Here is a 20358-nt window from a genome sequence, read left to right as displayed (position 1 = left end):
ATATTTTTCTAATATTTGGGACCAGTCTCATGGCTGGATGTGTCTGCTTGCCAGTGCCTGTCCTGATCTTTGCCCCAATGCCCCTTCCTTACTTTGGTGGATCAATTATTGTTCTTTTATGTTATATGCACTGTGCATTGCTCTGCCACTGCTGCTGCAATTCAATCTCCTTCCTAACTCTTAGAGACATGGTGGGACAACGGATGACCGTAGCTACACAGTTACAATTGTCAGCAGATATTGCCGCAGTTCCTAGCTGCCATACGTTTCTATGAATTTGAGGCTAGATTCCGGTCAGACGCATTGAGTGTTTTCGTGTATGTAGAACTCCCATAGCAGGTTAGTTTATGGGAGTCTGGTTAGAGCAGACCAGACGGGATTTTTCCCATTCACCTTGTGCCCCCAATGAGCACTGAGTGACATAAGAGGGGACCGGGCAGGCAGGTAAGGAATCTCCCCAGAAATCCATCAGTGCCCCCCCTCCCAGAGGGGGGAGAAACGTCACCATAGCCCCTTGAGGCTTAGGACACATGGGGGTATGTTTTAGTTTGGGAGGGGGCACTGGTGGATTCCTGGGGTAACTATTTAACTGCCTGCCCAGTCCCATCTTACCCTGTGCTCATTGGGGGCGCAAGGTGAACGGGAAGCCCTGTCTGCCCTAACCAGACTCCTATGAACTAGCCGGCTATGGGGTCTCTACAAGCTAGAGACCCCATAGCCATTGATCCCGGGGTTGATGCTGCTTTGTAGGACCCCCCCCCCCCTAAACAGTGACTATTTGTCAAATGGGCTTTGCTAGCCATAGAACTGTATGGCGGCGCTGGATTGTCTGGTGGTTGATGAGATTATGCCCCTAATCCTCAGTATCACCCCCATATAGTGACTTTTTGTCAGGTGGACAATGCTAGCCATAGAACAGTTTGGAGGCACCAGGCCGTCTGGTAGTTGATGGAATTATACTCCTGATCCGATTATGTTGTCTGTATAGATATCTGTGCTGCTCCTAATAGAAAAAAGTACCTTCCCTTTTTCACTTCAACATTAGCTCTGTCTGATGCTTGGGGTGGGCTGCTATAACTTATTGTGCTGTTTTAGGACAATATAAGCACTGTGTGGCTAAGATTTGGCTAGCCACCGTGTCAGCACAGCTCCATTGCAGTGTGGTGCCACTTTGTCTCGCCAGCGCTAGTCTCAAATCTTAGGAAGCACGAGTTGGTGGGTGTACCCATTCGTGGTACAGCTCATCCTGTCACAGTTATGGAATGTTGAACCAGTGAGAAAACCATTGTGGATTGTGTCTTTTCTCAACCTAAATTACTATGTTACTGTCGGAGAATTTCCGACCTTCTATACCTTGGGGTTCCAAATTATGTAGATATCTTTATCGAGCGGCCCGAGAGAAATCAGACACACAGAGTGTATGTATAATAACATCTCTGTTTATTACGGCACATTATGGCTGTATTTATATGCTTATCACAAAGACTGGAAATAACACCCTATTCTAATCCAATCATTTTACATAAAGTAACATTATGCCCTTATAAGCAGCATATCTAAAAAATAACAGAGCAAATGGGTGGGGAATGGATACTTGTTGTTGCATCCAAAAGAACCTTGTACCTAGTTCCAGCCAAAACCAGTGTTATCGGATAATAGTGTGGACGTGCACTTTCAGGAGAACAAAATATACAGTTCATCCTGTATTCTTCTACATTACTATGTAAGCAGCAATTTGGTGCCCCTTGCATCCAAGGGCCCTGAGACAAAAGGCGAATTTGCCCATTGTTAATCTGCCCCTACTGACCAATTACCATGCTCTAATCACATAATTTAAAATGTTTTTCATTTATTGAATCATCAACAGAGACATATGGAGACTGGAGTAACACCACCATGGATGCAAAATTGTTAAATTGTGGCTCCAAACACTTATCTCTTAGAGTTTTGCCAAATTGTACATTCAAAATGTATAAATCTTAGTCTTTAGCTTTTTTATTATTGGAAGGTTGTAAAAAAAGAAGGGAGAAACTCTATAGCTATATAAATGTTAAAGAAATGTCTTACCATAAGCCATGGTCTAGAAATTTTTTAGATTTATGGGAATGTTTTATATTGTTGTCCACGGCAAACAGAAAGAAAGACTGAAAGGCAGCAGACTAGCATGCCTCATAGAGAAGGCAAGGTAGAACTCAATGTATGTTAGTGCACCGGTAAGTTAATTTGTATTAGACTCAAACATAGGCTCTGAATGTTTTCTAAGATATACTTTTCATACTCTTTTTTGTGTTCCAGCCTTGCGATGTATTCCTAGTTTTCTACAGACTCTATCCCAGCGAATGAACGCTCTGGAGCCAAATGTGCTATGCCAAGTTACCGTCATACTTCTGTCATTCCTATCACACTCCTATGCATTTTCACCTTCTTTGCTTCGAGATTTCGATAACAACCAAGGGTATCCTATTCTTCTTAAAATCTTGCTGAGGTAAGTGTACATGGGAGAAATATGGTATAAGACGTGATGTTCATAGGTACCAATACAAGCACCTGATGTACACATTGTTTCCAAAATAATAAACATTTTCATGGTGTTATGTCTAAAAAACATTTTGTGAGTTCTGTATTTCATAGTCTACCCCCAGAAATATCCTAGAAGTCTGGATATTTTCCTGAATTGCTTCATTTAAGATGAGGGGTGGCAAGGGGGACAGTTTTCTCTTGGGCTCCTCTGATTTAAAAGTTTAGCCACTACCTGAAGCTTGTTTGTACCCTTTTTGGCATTTCACATGTATCCACAAGAAGGCCTAGAATAACAAGGACCTAAGGCAGTTTTAAGACATTTAAATCATAACTGGGTCCTTTATGTGTCTCTTGCATAGATATTCTATGCATTCCCAAATGTTTTGAACATGACTGGATAGGAGATATTGACCCGGTTGTCTTTGGCTACTCTCTTACAGCAGCCCAAGATACAGTATGTATCTATCAAACTGCAGGATTAGTGGGTGTTAGTCTGTGTGTAAGTGTGTGTGTTATTGTTTGTGGCATGTTTGTCTTTGTGTAAGTGTACTAGTGTTTTTGTTTGTTAGTTACAGTGTGTGTGTGGGGCACTGGGTGTACATGCCCCCAAGGCAGATGGTGTCATTGCTCCCATGATTAAAGCTAAATTATTCTTATCATTCTTCTGTAGCATACAAAATAATGATTAACACGTGATGTTGTTTTGCAACAACATACTATCTACCTTTTTCTTAAATATACCATTCTTAATTATCAAATATCAAAACATTGATAATACAAATTAAATGTCTTTTTTATGCTTAGGTGTGAGGGAGATGCCATTATTTCAGAAGGAGGAGAGGAGTATCTTGAAGAGTTGCTCTCATTACTGGCATCTCTTGTCATTTGTGGAAATTCTGAGGTGAAAGTTTCTGGTCAAATTTCTCACCCTCAACTTCCTAGCTTCTCTAAAGCACACGGAGCTAGTTCAGGTGGGCTATGTAAGGATCACAGCTTTTTGTATCAACCACTTTGGGGCTTATTCACTGGATTACGATTTGCTGGAGAGTTGTGGTTTCAACTCCCCACTTGAGGACTGAGGAAGTACCTAAGCTTTCTGAGTTTGGGCTGTCCTAATGTTTAGGGAAATCAGTGAGTTAAACCACAACTCTCCTGCAAACGCCCCGACAACTCTTTATTTTTATGCTAATTAGTACGCATTTCATAGTAATATTAAAAGCTTAATATGGCCACCACCTTCTAACCTTTTCTCCAGTACTTGGGCTCATCCTTGACTCAGACCTCTCCTATATCCCTAACATTCAGTCCCTTGCCAGATCCTCATGTTTGCACCTAAAAAAAACATCTCTTGCATCCACCCATTCCTCACCCAAGAATCCACAAAAATCCTGTTTCATTCACTTATTTCCCATCTTGACTACTGCAACACTCTTCTGTTTGGCTGCCGCTAGACTTATTTTCCCACTCTGTGAAATACTCCACTGGCTCCCTATTCCATTTAGAACTAAATTTTAAATCCTGGTACTAACATAGGAGGCCCTCCATAACACTACTCTACACTACATAATACATTTCTGCACTCATAAGCAAATACTCTCCTACTAGATCTTTACGTTCTTCCCATGGGCTAAGGCTCCTCACTTATCACCTCTTCCTTTTCCCATCTACAAGATTTTACTCATGCTGCCCCATATCTCTGGAACCTACTTCCATCGAAACTTCAGCTTTCACCCTTCCTCCCAACATTCAAGAAGAATCTCAAAACCCACTTCTTCAGAGAGTTGTTCTTGAACTTCCATCTCACAGATACAATCTCACCCTAACTTCCCTACAAACTTCTGCCGGGGCTTCTATGGTGGAGCACCGGCATGACATAACCTTCTGGTGCTCCATCAAAGAAGACCCGGGAAGTACAATGGGTGTAGACAACCTCTGCTTCCGGGACTTCTGCCGGTGTTTCTCCGTCATAAAAGCACCGGTTGAAGTACCAGTCGGCACCGCTAGACACCAGGGAGTATGGGGTGCATTGGTAAGTCAGGGGGGGGCACTTCTAGGAAGCAGAATGGCATATGAGGAGGGCAGAGTGGCACGTCTAGGGGGCATAAAGCATATCTGTAGGGCAGGTGGGCATTTCTTGGGTGCAAAAGGCATATCTGGGGGGTCAGAGTGGCATATCTGGGGGCATAAAGCATATTAGAGGCAGAGTGGCATATCTGGGGGCCAGAGTAGCATATCAGATTAGACTAGGGTGGACCTGTGTTTTGTCAACTGTTTTATCACAAAATAAAACCTCATAGCTGAGAAATCTACACTAATTAGTGACCTTAGATTTCCATTATGCATACCTTGTTCCCATGTTCAATAGCCATAAATCTTTTCTAAGAGAATATAGAAACACTGTTGTATACATGCAGTTGCGCTCACTTCTCTTTGGTCTTTTAACAGCTCTCTGAGTATTCGCAAATGGCAGCCATTGTAGAGAAGCTCAGTATTCCTAGTGGGCCAATGACTGACAGCACCAAACACTCATCCAATTGCCCCCTGTGCGGCCAGTGACAGGATATGTCCCACTAAGGCTAGGTTTCCACTTGGTTTTTTTATGCTAAAAACGCCCATAAAAACGCCAATAGCGCCACCTGGCGTTTTTTTAGTGGAAAAACGCAGCAGCCAGATGTTAGCTGTTTTTCAATAGGAAATCGCAAAATGCCATTTCCACTTGGCGTTTTTCTGTCTGGCGTTTTTTCAGTCCTCTTTGGCGTTTTTCTGCTTTTTTGGGCTCTGTGGCAGTTTTTCAAAATCGCAGCATGTTCACACTCTGGCGTTTTTTCAAGGAAATCTTGGCGTTTTTCTCCAATAGAAGTCTATGGGAGAGAAAAAACGCCATGAAAAAGCCATGTGGGTTTATTGCCTTGGCGTTTTTTATGGCGTTTTTTCCACAGTTACAATGCAGAGGATGGACCCAGTATCTGTGTGTCCTACGAGAAATAGGCTGAAAACAAACAGTTTCACACAAAACAAAGTCCTGGACTGGTTCATATTGAATTCTACACCATTTGGAACAAACATGCCATTACAAACAAACATACCCGACGCATCAACTGGATTCTGCGTGTCAAAAGCAACAGCAAACAATTTGCACCATCATTTGGGGCCAATCTTCCCAGAGGAGCAGACATTCGGAATAAAGCATGCCTTACAAACCACAGAAAAGTGACAAAAGGGTCTACCAAGTAAATGACATCAGGGGGCAGATACTCGCCATTTATCCTAACCCCTATTAGCTGGGTGAAACTTCTAACTTGTAAAGGCTGGAAAAACTGCCTAAGGTCAAAAAAAGCAATTTCCACAGAAAGGCTAAAACGCCAGAAAAAACTCCAGAAAAAAACGCCAAAATGCAGTGGCAGTTTTCTTGGCGTTTTTCATCAAGAAAAAAAACGCAGGACAAAAACCCAAGTGGAAACCTAGCCTGAATCAGATTTCTGAGTAAGATAACCGCACCCTTTAGCTGGGTGATTCAGGTCTCCCAGGTACAATACGAAAAGGAGCTCTGGGTGGTTCGCAGAGGGCGTAGCAAGGCTGGAGGATATTTTAGCCGCCCAATAGTTCCAGATGGAAAAACCTGTATGTCCCGGTACTGGGCCTGGCGGTATGGGCGGCAGAGGAGCAGCTTCTGGGTCGGGGCAATGCAAAAAATTGGTTTAACATAAAAACTGGGTATATAGGGGGTCCATGGACAACAGGTGGTGCCAACACTTGGGGAAACTACACCGAATGGATATAAGAAATGTTCACTAATATTTTTCCTTCCCAACTTAGTTCACCGGTATTAGCTGCCTGGTCAGCGGTGTACCTGAAGGGATGAGTACGTCACAAGCTGGACTGTACATAAAGTCGGTCACAGTTTTCTCATCAGGCATTCATTGAACTTAAAGTGTCAGGAATCCCCTGGTAACACTCAGGGAAAGGTAGAACGATAAACTAAGCTGTGATTGGTGCAGGGAGCTCATAGAGTGTTTCAAATCAGGTCCTGCAAATGTATGTGGTACTGGATATAACTTTACATACGTTGCTATACAGAGTGGCAACAGAGGCCTTGTGCAGCTAGTTATCAAAACTATTTAGCCATAGGACTATAGTCTTAACAAAGGCCCTGTTTGGAGTGCTGGGATTCCTTTTCTTTGTTTGTGTGCTTCAAGAGGGTTTATGCTGTCCCTTTTTTCCTGCCAGCACCCAGCTTCCAGAACCATTTTTTCTTTTTTTATAGTACTATAGTCTGGCATACTATTAGTATGTTTTAATCCATGACTTTATTTCCAATGATTTTCAGCAAACCACTGTAATATTTTTTTTTACATTTTTACTTTTGGCAGGTCAGACAGTGAAAAACCTGCAAGCTTTTCAAGTCCTACAAAGTGCTTTCCAGAGCAGTATTGATGCTCACCTTTGCGGTAGGATCCTGTCAACCATGCAATATCTGTGGTCCCTGGATCACAGTAACTTCTTTCTTTTGGAGTGGAGTCTGCAACCAATCTCACAGTTTGTGGAGATCCTCCCTCAGAAGCCCCTATCAGTCCAAACCCAGTTCTTCCAATTGCTTCATTTTGTGGTTTGTGAGTTGTCTTACATCCCCCATCAGACATTACAGAAAGTACAGGAGCTGATTAAACAGAACCAGAATCCATCATGCACATTGGAGGCCCTGAAACTTCTGCAGAACATCACCCCAATAGACTCACTCTTCAGTGATCTCTTTAGGGATTCTGGACTACTAGGCATTCTGCTAACTCAGCTGAGAAATCGTGCTAAAATCTTGAGAAGGGCAGGTATGTACACATTCAGGAAATGTTTAAGATTATGAGAAATTAGAGATTACATAAACCAGCATTTATATATATATATATATATATATATATATATATATACAGGGGTATTGTAGCAGCTGCAGTTCTTGTTTTGTCAAGGAACTGGAAGAACCCGCCTTTAGGGCTATAGAAATTGAAATTATAGTATTTGGCACACCCTGGGGTTATAGCACCCTTATTAATTTAGAAAGTATTGTATTTTTTTATCTCTTCTTCTCATACATGTTTATGCTTTTTCTTACTGTAGCAGTTAGTTCAAATGCTAACCCTGAAGTGGATTATGAGCGAGAATTGACAATTGGGAGACTGCAAACCGTTGATGTCTTGCTTCAGTCATCAGTCCGGAATGTAGGTAAGGGCTAATTGTAAATATTGGCTAACACTGTAAAGTATATAGCCACTTCAACTCCAGTATCCCTGCTTTCATGTATATCAGAACTTTAGTTCAATTGAACCTTTTCAATACAATTACAAATTAAGAAACAAAAAACTATTAACATAAGGTTTGGCTGCTTATTAAGAAGTAAGAGGGGTACTTGATTAAATATAAGCAGTACTTTGCTGCAAAAACACTTTTCATTTGCCTTTGTTGGATTGGCAGATCGGTTGCATTTCGAGTGAATGCTGGGCAGCTGCCTACCAGGCATTTGCCTGTGGTGTAATGTATTTTCTACCTATATTTTGTCTCTTTAGCATATTATATATTTTAACTGACTTTGACTTTTCAGGTAAAAATTTTCCGTTGCATTTGGTAGTTTGTTTGGCTTAGATAAAGGAATAATTACCGTGTGTTTTTCTTCTTGCATTTTTACCATTATATCATAGTTTACTTTAAGCTAGATATTTGATTAGTCTAATTTTAGCATTTGTGACCAAGGCTGTTTTAACAGTGCTCGTGTTTAGCTGTAATTCTCTCCTATCCAATTTAGTTTACCCACACAAGTTACAGTGGATTTAAAAAGTCTACACACCCCTGTTAAAATGCCAGGTTCTTGCTATGTTAAAGAATGAGACAAAAATAAATCATGTCAGAACTTTTTCCACCTTTGATGTGACCTATAACGTGAACAATTTAATTGCAAAACAAACTGAAATCTTTGAGGGGGGGGCTCACAATAACCTGGTTGCATAAGTATGCACACCCTCTTATAACTGGGGCTGTGTTCAGAATTAACTAATCACATTCAAACTCATGTTAAATAGAAGTCATTACACACCTGCCATCATTGAAAGTGACTCTGATTAATCACAAATAAAGTTCAGCTGTACTAGAAGGATTTACCTCAGGAGAAGGGTACAAGAGAATTTCCAAAGCATTAGACTTACCATGGAACATAGTGTAGAAAATATGGTACAAGGTACAACAGAGACATTCCCAAGAACTGGATATTCCTCCAAAATTGATATAAAGACAAGAAGAGGGGGCGTGTCTGACTGCCAAGGAAGATGGACGCTTGAGCTCTATGCACCGCTACCGCCCACATACCAATCTGCACAAATCCGGCTCCTTGTCGTGATGGGACCCAATAAACGTTCTCCTACTGAGTCCCCTACACCAAGCAGTCGCTCCCGAGATACCTCTAACTCCCTACGGGAGTATTTCAGGACACCTGCAGATTTGGCCTCTGTGGACCATGCGGTGGGATTGCCAGCCAGCTCATCCTCCCTAGGGGAGAGAGTACAACATTCACCTGAAGTGCTCCAGCTTTTCTTCTGGGCTCCCTGGAGGAGCTCCGTCAAGTGGTCCGCAACGAAGTGGCGACCTTCCGCACCGACCTCTCCTCGCTGGAGCACAGGGTTGTCCCCTAAGAGGATGCCTCGGCCCTGCAGCAACAGGTAGGCCATGCCGCGACACAGTCGGCCGAGTGTCATCTGCGTTGCATGCGGGCTGTGAGGAGGAGGCTGGAAGACCTAGAGAATAGGGGACGGAGGCAAAATATTAGACTCAGGGGTGTCCCTCAACCTGAGACCTCTGAAGACTTGCTGACCCTTCTCACTTTGTTGTTCTCCGGCCTATTGGATAGGGCAGTGGATGCCTCGTTAGTGGTGGACAGGGCACATCGGGCCTTGAGACCTCGTGGTGACCCCTCTAGTCCCCCATGGGATATTATCTGCCACCTCATGGACTTTAGTCTTGGAATTGCAGCGCCTTCGAATTCCCACCCATTCGTGCTGTTGATCTGGCATAATAATTCCTCCCTGGCTCTGCGGCACTACCACAAGCTCCACCATCTTAGTAGAGTGGAGATTCACTGCCCTGCGTGAAATGCCGGTGCCCCAGCAACTTTTACGGCGTCAAGAGATTGAGGAGTAATCGCCTTCTGCATATGTCACGTACCGCACGATTGTTCACAAAATATATATATATATATATAATAAAAAAAAATTTAAATTATTTTTCTGTCTCTGCCGCTTCTCTGAGGATCTGTTCCTGTGTGCGTTTGTGACGAGCCTATATCATCGCTCTGGCGACTCCCGAGCCCCTCATTGGATAATTTCCTCTGGAATACGCCTGATGACAGACTCTTTTCACATCTTGTACGCCTTTGTGCCTGCGTTATATACTCAATGCCTCTGCTATCTTTGGCGATGTGTGTTATTATTGTGTGCATTGTGGGGAAGAAGGGGTTGAAGTTTGTTGGGGGGGGCGGTGTTCCCCCCCTTTTTTTTTCTTCCAAACAAAAGCAAAAGGGGTAAAAGGGAAACCTGTTCCGGCTAATGCAGCTGATAGCTATAAATATCTGCTACCTTCCACAAAGGCACCTCTGCTGAGGCTAGTTGGTATCTGATATTGTTTCATTTGCTAGGGCTGGTGATGCCCCCCCCCCCCATTGAGCCCTCTATGGTGGAGCGAGCAGGTGCATCATTATGGTTTATCCGTAGGGGATAATGGATACCCATTACTGTTTCCTTTGTTGTGTAAGTCCTTGCTCGGACTAATGCCGTCTATACTCCTGCTCTGCCTTCCCTAAAGGGTGACTGCACAGTTTCGTGCCCTCCCCGACGAGACTGTTTCCTACCTCACTTTGTTGTGGCCGGGATCAGAGAGGGGTGTGTGTTTTTTTTTTTTTTTTTATATTGCATAAAATATTTCTCTATATTGGGGCTAGTAGGTATCTCATATTGTTTCTCCCTCTCGTTTTGCCTATTTTGGCTGGTTAATAATTTACTGCTGTTTTTTTTTCCCCTTTCTCGCTATGCCACCCCCTGAGAGTGCTGCTTCCCTTACCCTTTTGTCTCTTAATGCCCGTGGACTAAATATCCCGGAGAAACACTCCCACTTGCTCCGAGACTTGCGACGAGAAAAGGTAGACGTGGATTTTCTTCAGGAGACTCACTTCCTTGCAGGGAGATGCCCCGGGCTCTCTGACCGATTTTTCCCCACTGGTTACTTCAGCAGTAATCCCTCCGCTAAGACTAAGGGTGTGGCCATCATCCTCTCGAAATTTCTGCCCTTCTTGGAGGTCGATGTCTGTGCTGACCCGTAGGGGAGATATCTCTTACTGAAAGGGGTCATTGCTAATCAAAAATACACTTTCGCTAATTTATACCTTTCCAATAGACGTTAGCACCTCCTCCTTGAGACAGGTCCTCTATAAACTGCAAGACTTTCAGGAGGGTATCTTGGTCCTTGGTGGGGATTTCAATGTACCTCTCTACCCTGCCCTAGACACCTCTACGGGCCTTACCCGTATCCCTCGACATATTCTGGGGAAAACTACTTCTTTACTATCAATACACAGTTTAGTGGACTGTTGGCGGGCCCTTTATCCCACGGTTAAAGATTATACATTTTACTCGACATCCCACGGTTCTTATTCCTGTATCAACTACTTTTTCCTCCCTTATCACCACACAGTCCTCGTCTGTCGCGCCCATATTGGCATCACTACATGGTCGGATCATGCCCTGGTGCTCCTAGTTTTGTTAAGTTCTTCACAAAGCTATACGATATTACTCCCCTGGCCAGCCCCCCCCCCCCCCAGGGGAACCAGGAGTCAAAAATTGCTGATTAGCTGCAGCGAACGATACGCGTTAGCCTCTCTGCTGAGGCTCGATGTTCCTATATCCCTTCCTGAGCTGCTCCTAGCCATCCGGTCGCCTCCGGCCGGGAAGTGTCCTGGCCCTGACAGGCTTCTGCTAAAATAGCAAACAACTGGGTCCTTTCAATTCTGTTCTAGAGGGTGGTCATATACATGCCCACACTCTATCTGCCTCCATCACCCTGATCCCCAAGGATGGTAAGGATCCCAAAAACTGCGGCAGCTACCGGCTGATCTCCCTTCTAAATTCGGACCTCAGCCTCTTTACCAAAATTCTGGCCCACCGTATTAAACCATATATGTCTATGCTTGTGCACCCTGATCAGACGGGGTTCATTCCGGGCCGGGAAGCCAGAGACAGATGTCCCCACTATCTTCCTCTCTACAGACGCGGAGAAAGCTTTCGATAGAATTGACTGGACCTTCATGTTAGCTACCCTTCGGCATATGGGCTACGGCCCCGGCCTGCTGACTTGGATTCAGTCACGCTACACGTCTTCTACGGCTACTCTTCGCATTAACGGCTCTCTCTCTGACCTTTTTACTATATCCAATGGCACAAGACAGGGGTGTCCTCTGTCGCCCCTGTTATTTATGCTCTCCTTGGAACCCTTGCTGCAGGCTATTGGGTTAAACCCAGACGTCAGGGGTCTGCTGGTTGGGAGGTCGCACCATAAGGTCCTGGGATACGCAGATGATCTCCTGTTCGCCCTCACCCGCCCATGTCTGTTCTTGCCGATCATCTTAACGGAGATTTCTGAATATGGAATGTTCTCGTTGGAGTCGGAGATCCCCTGCCCGCGAATGTATTACGTGTTGCGTGTCGTGGAATGGGCCCGTTCTTTACCTTATAAGCAATGGGTGGGAGTGACTTGCTAGGTCTCCCGATCTCCTCCCTTCCTTGGCTTGCTGTGGCTACGGCATGGCGCCTGGCCTCTTCCCACCCCTTCTTGCATGCTACGTTGCAGGTCTGGCACTCCGTGACTCTTATCACAAAGTTCTCTACTGTTCCTTCCCCACTCACCCTGATCAGGCATAATCCAGACTATTTTCCCTGCTACTGAGCTGAGGGATGATTCGAGACGTCGCTCTTTTGTGACCACTACGGGGCTCAAGCCTGGTTGACTCGGGTATACCCTCTCTGATGGCTGAGTTTCGTTTTATGCAATTGTGTAACTTGTGTAATTGTGGCTTGCGGCTATCAAACATCTGAAGTCTATCGTATGTGGCTTTTGCATTAAACAAGTTTGGCCACTCCTGCTCTTTTATGCAATGAGAGTAGTACCTACGCTTTTAATGTTATTCTGTGCGGATCGACACAGACAGCCCGGGTTTTTGTATTATTACCTTATTGTGTGCATCCCCTTGATGCAGATCACTGCATTTCTCACCAATTCCCCAAATTTACCTGTGGTTTTTCATGGTTACTATTAGTTCCTTCAACGTGTAGAGCCTCCATAGCCAGCTATAGCACATCTCTCCAGCAATGTCCCTCCCAGCTGGACATCGGACCAAATTGGGTGGCGCTATCCTGTGCGGAATTCAGACACTCTTATGTAAATCCTCGTTTTGCATCTCTTATGGCAATACATGATTTTTCCATTAGACAACTGATTCCATTTCCAGCATCTGAATTTCTGAGATTACTGCTTTGTTACTTGTTTGTTACTTCATAATCCCATTTTATTATTTTGATTCACAGTTATCATAAAAGACTATGGGATGGTTCCATATATAAAAGTCTTTCTGGATGACATGGGATGTCGACAGAGAGCACTGTACATCCTTGAGCACCTTTCAGCCGTTGACCCAGACGAGTACATGAGCACCATCATTGGTTCCTTGTGCTCATCAACTCAAAGTGAGATCACTCTAAAACTGGATCTGCTCCAGGTAAGCTCTGCACACAGGTTACATGTTAATTCACACTCCACAAATAATGCTACAGAGAGATTATCCACAAATGTGTTTAAATAAAACAGCAATGGATTAATAGCTGGGTTGGTTGCTAAAAGCCAAATGGAGCTGTGTCAGGAACCATTGGCCTTGAACAAGCAACCCTAAGGCTGGCCATTCGCCTATGGGTGCTGTCACCAGGAGGGGAAGGGACAAGCAGTAGATAAACAAGTGTAGTGATGCCATTTTAACTTTTTAATAGCAGCTACAGACTGATGGGAGTTAAGAGTGTGAGACAGAGTCAGTAAGTCTGTTGAAGGCTCATCTACATACTCCTCATTGACATACAAGTTAAAGTTTTTAGTTTATGTAATAATCAACTTATTTATTTCTGGACTATTTTTCACTATATTCCCATTGTCTTGTTAAGTTGTGCCTTAATGCTACCAGCAAAACCTTTTATTTTTGGACAGCACAAAACAATAAATCATATTAATACCGGTAACTTCTGTGGTTTAACCCTTTAAGGCAAGGCCGAGGACTCATGGGGGTATGTTTGAGTTGGGGAGGAAGGCACTGTTGGATTTCTGGGGAGACTCCTTACCTGCCGGCCCAGTCCCTTCTTATGTCTAAGTATTCCTGTGATCATTAGGGGGCACAGGGTGACCAGGAAACCCCGTCTGGTCTGCCGGAACCAGACTCCCATTGACTAGCTGGCTATGGGGCTCTAGGCGCCCTTTGCCCCACCACGTCGCTCTTTTGAGAATACATTAAGCTTGTGGTGGGCAACACTCGGTTGTTGTTACAGAGAGGGAGCTTGTTTGGGAACCCTGGTTTTATTACCAATCTTTAGGACCGGGTGTTACCCAGCCGTTGCTATGGAACTCTGGCACGGCTACCGTGCGGACTCTTCCCGGGGATGTTTCCGATGCTGTCGCTCAGGGTCTCAACGTCGTTTCAAGTCGCTTTTTGGATCATAACATCTTCAGACCCTGAAATCTCCATTGGTACCCCAGGATTGACGCTGCTATCTCGAGATCACCCCGAAAAAGTCACTCTTTGTCTGGTGGGCATTGCTGGCCATTGAACTGTATCAAGTTTGTGTGTATAAATACCTGTGCTGTCCTCAATAAAGTCAGTTCTAGTCAGTCTCGGCTAGTGCTTGGGGTAATGTGCAAGGTTAATCCCTTGAGCAATTAAGATTTCAGCGGCAAGGAAGATCTCTATGGCGGAAAAACTCAGTCCGAGTACAGGTCTCTGTCACACATAGAAATATTTAACTCACATAATTTGTCCTGATGAGTAAAAACTCAGACCTTAATCAGTCCTTGTCTTGTCTTAGATTCAAGATCGCTTTATGCCCATGCCATACATGTTTAAATTCCCTCAGCTCTGCTACTTCTGTTTGTAAGCTGTTCCACCTATCTACCACCCTCTCAGTACAGTAAAGATACATCTAATGCACTGAATGCAAAATGTCCTCCTTAGCTGGCCTTATGACTGCTGACAGCTTCATCTTGACAAATGATAAGCAAGTTATAACATAATAAGCAAGTGAATTTATTATCTCAGCCCCGGGGAGGTTGATTGCATTAAGCAGAGCTCAGATTGATTTGCTAATATATATTTAGCTGTTAACTCCAGTTCAATCTGATTAGCCCTCAGCTTGGCAGCGTGACACCTAACAAATTAAGGGGCCAAATTGGAAATGGAACGCAAAATAATGAGGTTATTGCTAAGTTAGTTAGCACCTTCCTTGCACAGCAGGCCATATGAATACTAACTCAGACACTATTAGACACTTACTGCGTTATTTGCTAGCAAAGTGTGGTAACATGTGACCTGATCATGGTGGTTTCACTGATGCTATGATTATTGTGGATCTTGACAGAAAGAGTTATGGGCAAACATTACTAATTTACATAACACTTTGTATTGTTTGGCATTGCTGGCATGACACAACAGCAATGAAGCACTGCACATACAAGTAGCACCAAAGACTGCTTTGCAATCCTAATCATAGCTGAAGTAGGAAGTTGTAATATGCTTCCATACCTGCTCCATGTAGAAATCAGTAGGGTGAAATTGGGCCAGAGGAGGCAGGAATGGGCATGATAAACATCAGCTGAGCTGTGTAGGAAGTGGGCAGATCTAGACACCACATCCCCACACCCAGAAATTATAAGATTCCCCAGTTACCAGTTAATCATCTGTGATTCCTGGAGTCTGCAGGGCAAATATAGAAAATATAGAAAGCGTTGGACCCAACTATTAAATGCCTTGTTTTCTGCTAAAAAAACACATCAAACCTAATTCAATCCTTGGTCTTGACAAGGGCTGCAACAACTAATCGACAATAATCGATAATGAAAATCGTTGCCAACTAATTTAATTATCGATTAGTTGAATCGATTGTATCGATTATAAGATGAGGGTTTTTTTCAGAGCAAATGCTCTGAAAAATACCCCTCATTTTATAATCCGGTTCATTCAATGTCACTTACAGCAGTTACTACTTACAGTCCCTCCCCACAGTCACTCTGATGATTAACCCAACCCCTTTCTGATTCCCAGTCCCACAGTCCCTCCCCACAGTCACTCTGATGATTAACCCAACCCCTTTCTGATTCCCAGTCCCTCCCTGCAGTCACACTGATGATTGGCCCCGCCCCTTTCCATATAGCGTCCACACTGCTCAGCAACTCATCTAACGCTAAGTATAAAATTAACCCCTTCAGGACCTGGTTTTTGTTACTACGTTTGCGCTAAAAGACCAGAACAGTAAATTCTCTCTTCTCAATTAGTGCACCCACACAAATCATATATTGTTTTTTTCAGCACAAGTAGGGCTTTCTTTTGAAATAATAATTATATATATATATATATAAACCATCATTAAGTATGAAAAATATCTAAAAATGTGGGGGAAATTAGGGAAATAAAGGAAATATTTTCACAGTTTCACCTATAAAAACTTAATATAACCAATGCAAATGGAATAAAAAACTCCAAAAGTGTATTTAGGTATTTGTCCTGTTTTTGGAACCACCTCATATGCCTGGTGTTTTCATTTATTTTGGTTAAATATGAATGACGTGAATCACTGTTTCTAAATGTGGTACCCTGAGAGTTGTGCCCCAATAGCGGCCACAAAAAGAAAAACTGCTCAACAAAAGTATATATTTTTTAGAAGATGACATCCCAAAGTATTTTACTTGGGGCATTTTAACACTTTTGATTTAACCATTTTAGTGCCAGTCTGTCTTAAACATTGCAGAAAAATGTCATTTTTTTCATTTTTAACAAACCCATTCTATCCGAACACAGTATTTCAGTATTTTTTCCCCTCGGTACATGAAATTATTAAAACAACTTGTGATTTGTATTAAGAAACACCCCCGAGTATAGGAATACCCCATATAAATGGGTAGGACATGTCTCTTTGGCACAGCGGGTTCAAAATTGGAACATACGCATTTCAGTTTTCAGGGTCCAGGTCTCATCTGAGACACGTAGACATCCCAAATATCATTTTACCCAGGAAAAAACTAGACGGCTCAGGGAATCTAGTTAGGGGCATATTGGCCTGTCCCATGCAACTGATTCCAAACCGGCGCCTTCCAAATTTAGTCTAACAAAAAAAGAAAACATTTTTCACATCCACTTTGCGGTTTCACCATGATTATTTTTCTGATTAGATGTGTGAAAAAACAAAATAGTCTTGATGTATGTTCAGTAACACGCCCTGAGTACAGCGATACCCCACATGCATAGATAAGTCATGTTTCTCAGACATTGTGGAGTCAAAACTGGAAAGTGCGCATTTCAATTTTTAAACTTTTTAAAATATTTTTTTATCAGATTACTTGTAAGTGACAAGTTTAGGCTTGATTTAAAATGTCACTGACAAGTGATCAGTTAATAATTATGTTTTTTTAAATTAATAATTTGTGTTTTTTTCATAATTACCCTAGGTGACCCCTCTCTCTTTGTTGGACAGAGTCATCCAGGGGGTGCCATAATGATCAGATCACTCCTATTGGCCAGGAGTGATCTGATCATCATCAGCCCACTTTGATGGGTTCTGCAGCAGTTATTGAACTCACAGCATTTGACCTGGAAGCACCCTGAACTTTCAGGTCAGTGCTGTTATTATTTTAATTTTATTTTTTTTAAATATTTTTTTTAACTCTTTCAGTGCTGATGCTCCATTGAAGCACAGCATTGACTGATATTTAGTCCCCAAACTTGTGGGGACTAATTTTAACCCCTGCAATGCTGCAATGGGGTCATACACATTGAAGGGGTTAACGCTGAGGTGACGCTCTCATGGAGCGATCAGGCAGCAGGGGAATGTTGTGTCAGGTCCCCACACTTGCCTGAAGCTGCCTGTTTGCTCCATGAGAGCGTCAGTGCAGCGGTATTTTATGAAAAACTGATTTTGAGCCGAAAATTATGGTTGATGGGGTCTTTAGGGTTAATTTATGGGCAGTTATGGTTAATGGAGTCTTTAGGGTTAATTTATGGGTAGTTATGGTTGATGGGGTCTTTAGGGTTTATTAAGGGGCAGTTATGGTTAGATCTTCTGCAGGGGGTGGGAGTCGAAGGGGACTCTTTAAACCATTCACATAGTAAAATACTCCAGACAGATTCACAGGAAAACTCACTTTTCTTAGGGACAAAACCAGGTCTTGTATACACACCAGAACAGTAGGAAGGAGATTAAACAATAGATGACTTAAATTAGGCGTTGGAACAAATTAACCAATAAACATAGGGATTTACAGAAAAAGCAGCCAATAAGTTATGGGATAAGGTGGCTCATGGGATAATCACCTTCCCTCTTTCTGGAGGGTGACCAATTAGAGAAGCATCTACTTTCTTCATGTTACCCTATGGGAAATGATGACCATTTGGAGAAGCTCTTGTCTTCTTCGTATTATCTTATGGGGATTGGCACAGGCAGCCCGGTTCAACCTTTATTATATGTGACCGCCACACACTGACGACTCCTCCCCTGCTGGGCACAAGCATCCCCCCACTTCTATCACCCCTCCCCTACCCATCCCAACACATTAAAACTTTAACAATAACATGTAGCATACAGTACTGTAACATAGTAACATAGTTCATAAGGTTGAAAAAAGACCAAAGTCCATCAAGTTCAACCTATATACATATTGTGTCCCTACTGTGTTGATCCAGAGGAAGGCAAAAAACCCTTATGAAGCAGATGCCAATTGCCCCATACCAGGGGGAAAATTCCTTCCCGACTCCAAATATGGCAATCAGAATAAATCCCTGGATCAACGTTCTGTCCCTATTAATCTAATATCCATAACTTGTAATATTATTGCTTTCAAGAAACACGTCCAGGCTCCTTTTGAACTCTTTTATTGAGTTTACCATCACCACTTCCTCTGGCAGAGAGTTCCATAATCTCACCGCTCTTACTGTAAAGAACCCCCGTCTGTGCTGGTGTAGAAACCTTTCCTCCAGCCGTAGAGGATGTCCCCTTGTTATAGATACAGTCCTGGGTATAAATAGGTCCTGGGAGTGATCTCTGTACTGCCCCCTTATATATTTATACATAGTTATTAAGTCCCCCCTAAGCCGTCTTTTTTCCAAACTAAATAACCCCAATTCTGATAATCTTTCTGGGTACTGTAGTCCTCCCATTCCCCTTATTACTCTGGTTGCCCGTCTTTGAACCCTCTCCAGCTCCACTATATCTTTCTTGTACACTGGTGCCCAGTACTGTACACAGTATTCCATGTGTGGTCTGACTAGTGACTTGTACAGTGGTAGAATGATTTCCTTGTCGTGGGCATCTATGCCCCTTTTGATGCACCCCATGATTTTATTTGCCTTAGCAGCAGCTGCCTGACACTGGTCGCTACAGGTAAATTTACTGTTAACTAAAACTCCTAAGTCCTTTTCCATGTCAGTCGTCCCCAGTGTTTTCCCATTTAATACATATTCCCTGCCTGGATTTTTCTTCCCCATGTGCATAACCTTACATTTATCTGTGTTGAACCTCATCTGCCACATCCCAAGCCTCCAACCTATGCAGATCCATTTGTAATCGTGCGCTGTCCTCTATTGTGTTAACCACGTTACAGAGCTTAGTATCGTCTGCAAAGATTGATACTTTACTATGCAATCCCTCTACAAGGTCATTAATAAATATATTAAAAAGAATAGGACCCAAAACTGACCCCTGTGGTACCCCACTAGCAACAGTCACCCACTCAGAGTATGTACCATTAATAACCACCCTCTGTTTCCTATCACTGAGCCAGTTACTTACCCACATACACACATTCTCCCCCAGCCCAAGCATTCTCATTTTATGTACCAGCCTTTTATGTGGCACCGTATCAAATGCTTTGGAAAAATCAAGATATACGACATCCAGCGATTCACCCCGATCCAGTCTTGAGCTCACCTCCTCATAAAAGCTGATCAGGTTAGTTTGACAGGACCGATCCCTTGTAAACCCATGCTGATATGGAGTCATACATTTATTATGTGCCCTACCCCATAACGCAGATTCTTTCTGTGCTTCATGCATGTTAAAATTCCATCAGAAAACTCTAGCACTATAGATTGTTTACATCCTCTAGAATTGATTGTAACAGAACCCAGGGCAACTGTACTGTCCCTGGGCATTGTTGCCTCCTTCCTCATACTGAAAGCTGGCTATAATATGGGTAGCTGCATCAGTTCTTGCTGTAAAAGGTCTCCCCCCCAAAAAAACACACTGCCAGTCGTTGTGACAACACTCTGGATGCAAAGGAACACACACTGTATTGGGACTGAGCATGGGCTATAAAACTACATTACCAAGGGAAGGGGCAGGGGCATAAAAATCACGGTTGCAGGGGTCACAACTGCGACCATGCCCTCCACTCTAGGGGGTCTGGGCATCCTATCCGACCAGTTTTCCCACACAGGACAGAGGAAGAGAGACACATCACTCCTGCAGTGGTGTGGGCAGTGGCCAAATATGACACAAACTGGGGGCAATGACAAGC

At 43.2% G+C, this 20358-nt stretch overlaps 1 protein-coding gene across 1 annotated transcript in view; it reads left to right on the top strand.

The window, feature by feature from the left end:
- Positions 1-20358, top strand: part of WDFY4 (WDFY family member 4) — a 171677-nt gene that overhangs the window by 4167 nt on the left and 147152 nt on the right. The window contains exons 2-6 of the mRNA XM_089500353.1: positions 2296-2485; positions 3325-3491; positions 6891-7347; positions 7637-7734; positions 13128-13318. Of these exons, the coding sequence (XP_089356479.1) occupies positions 2296-2485; positions 3325-3491; positions 6891-7347; positions 7637-7734; positions 13128-13318 (1103 nt within the window). The remainder of the gene's footprint in view (positions 1-2295; positions 2486-3324; positions 3492-6890; positions 7348-7636; positions 7735-13127; positions 13319-20358) is intronic.

Source organism: Sceloporus occidentalis, unplaced genomic scaffold, assembly GCF_023333645.1.
Source record: "Sceloporus occidentalis isolate IW3139 unplaced genomic scaffold, rSceOcc1.0.p SCAF_152, whole genome shotgun sequence".
NCBI lineage: Eukaryota > Metazoa > Chordata > Lepidosauria > Squamata > Phrynosomatidae > Sceloporus > Sceloporus occidentalis.
This window is presented reverse-complemented; position numbering and strand designations above follow the sequence as displayed.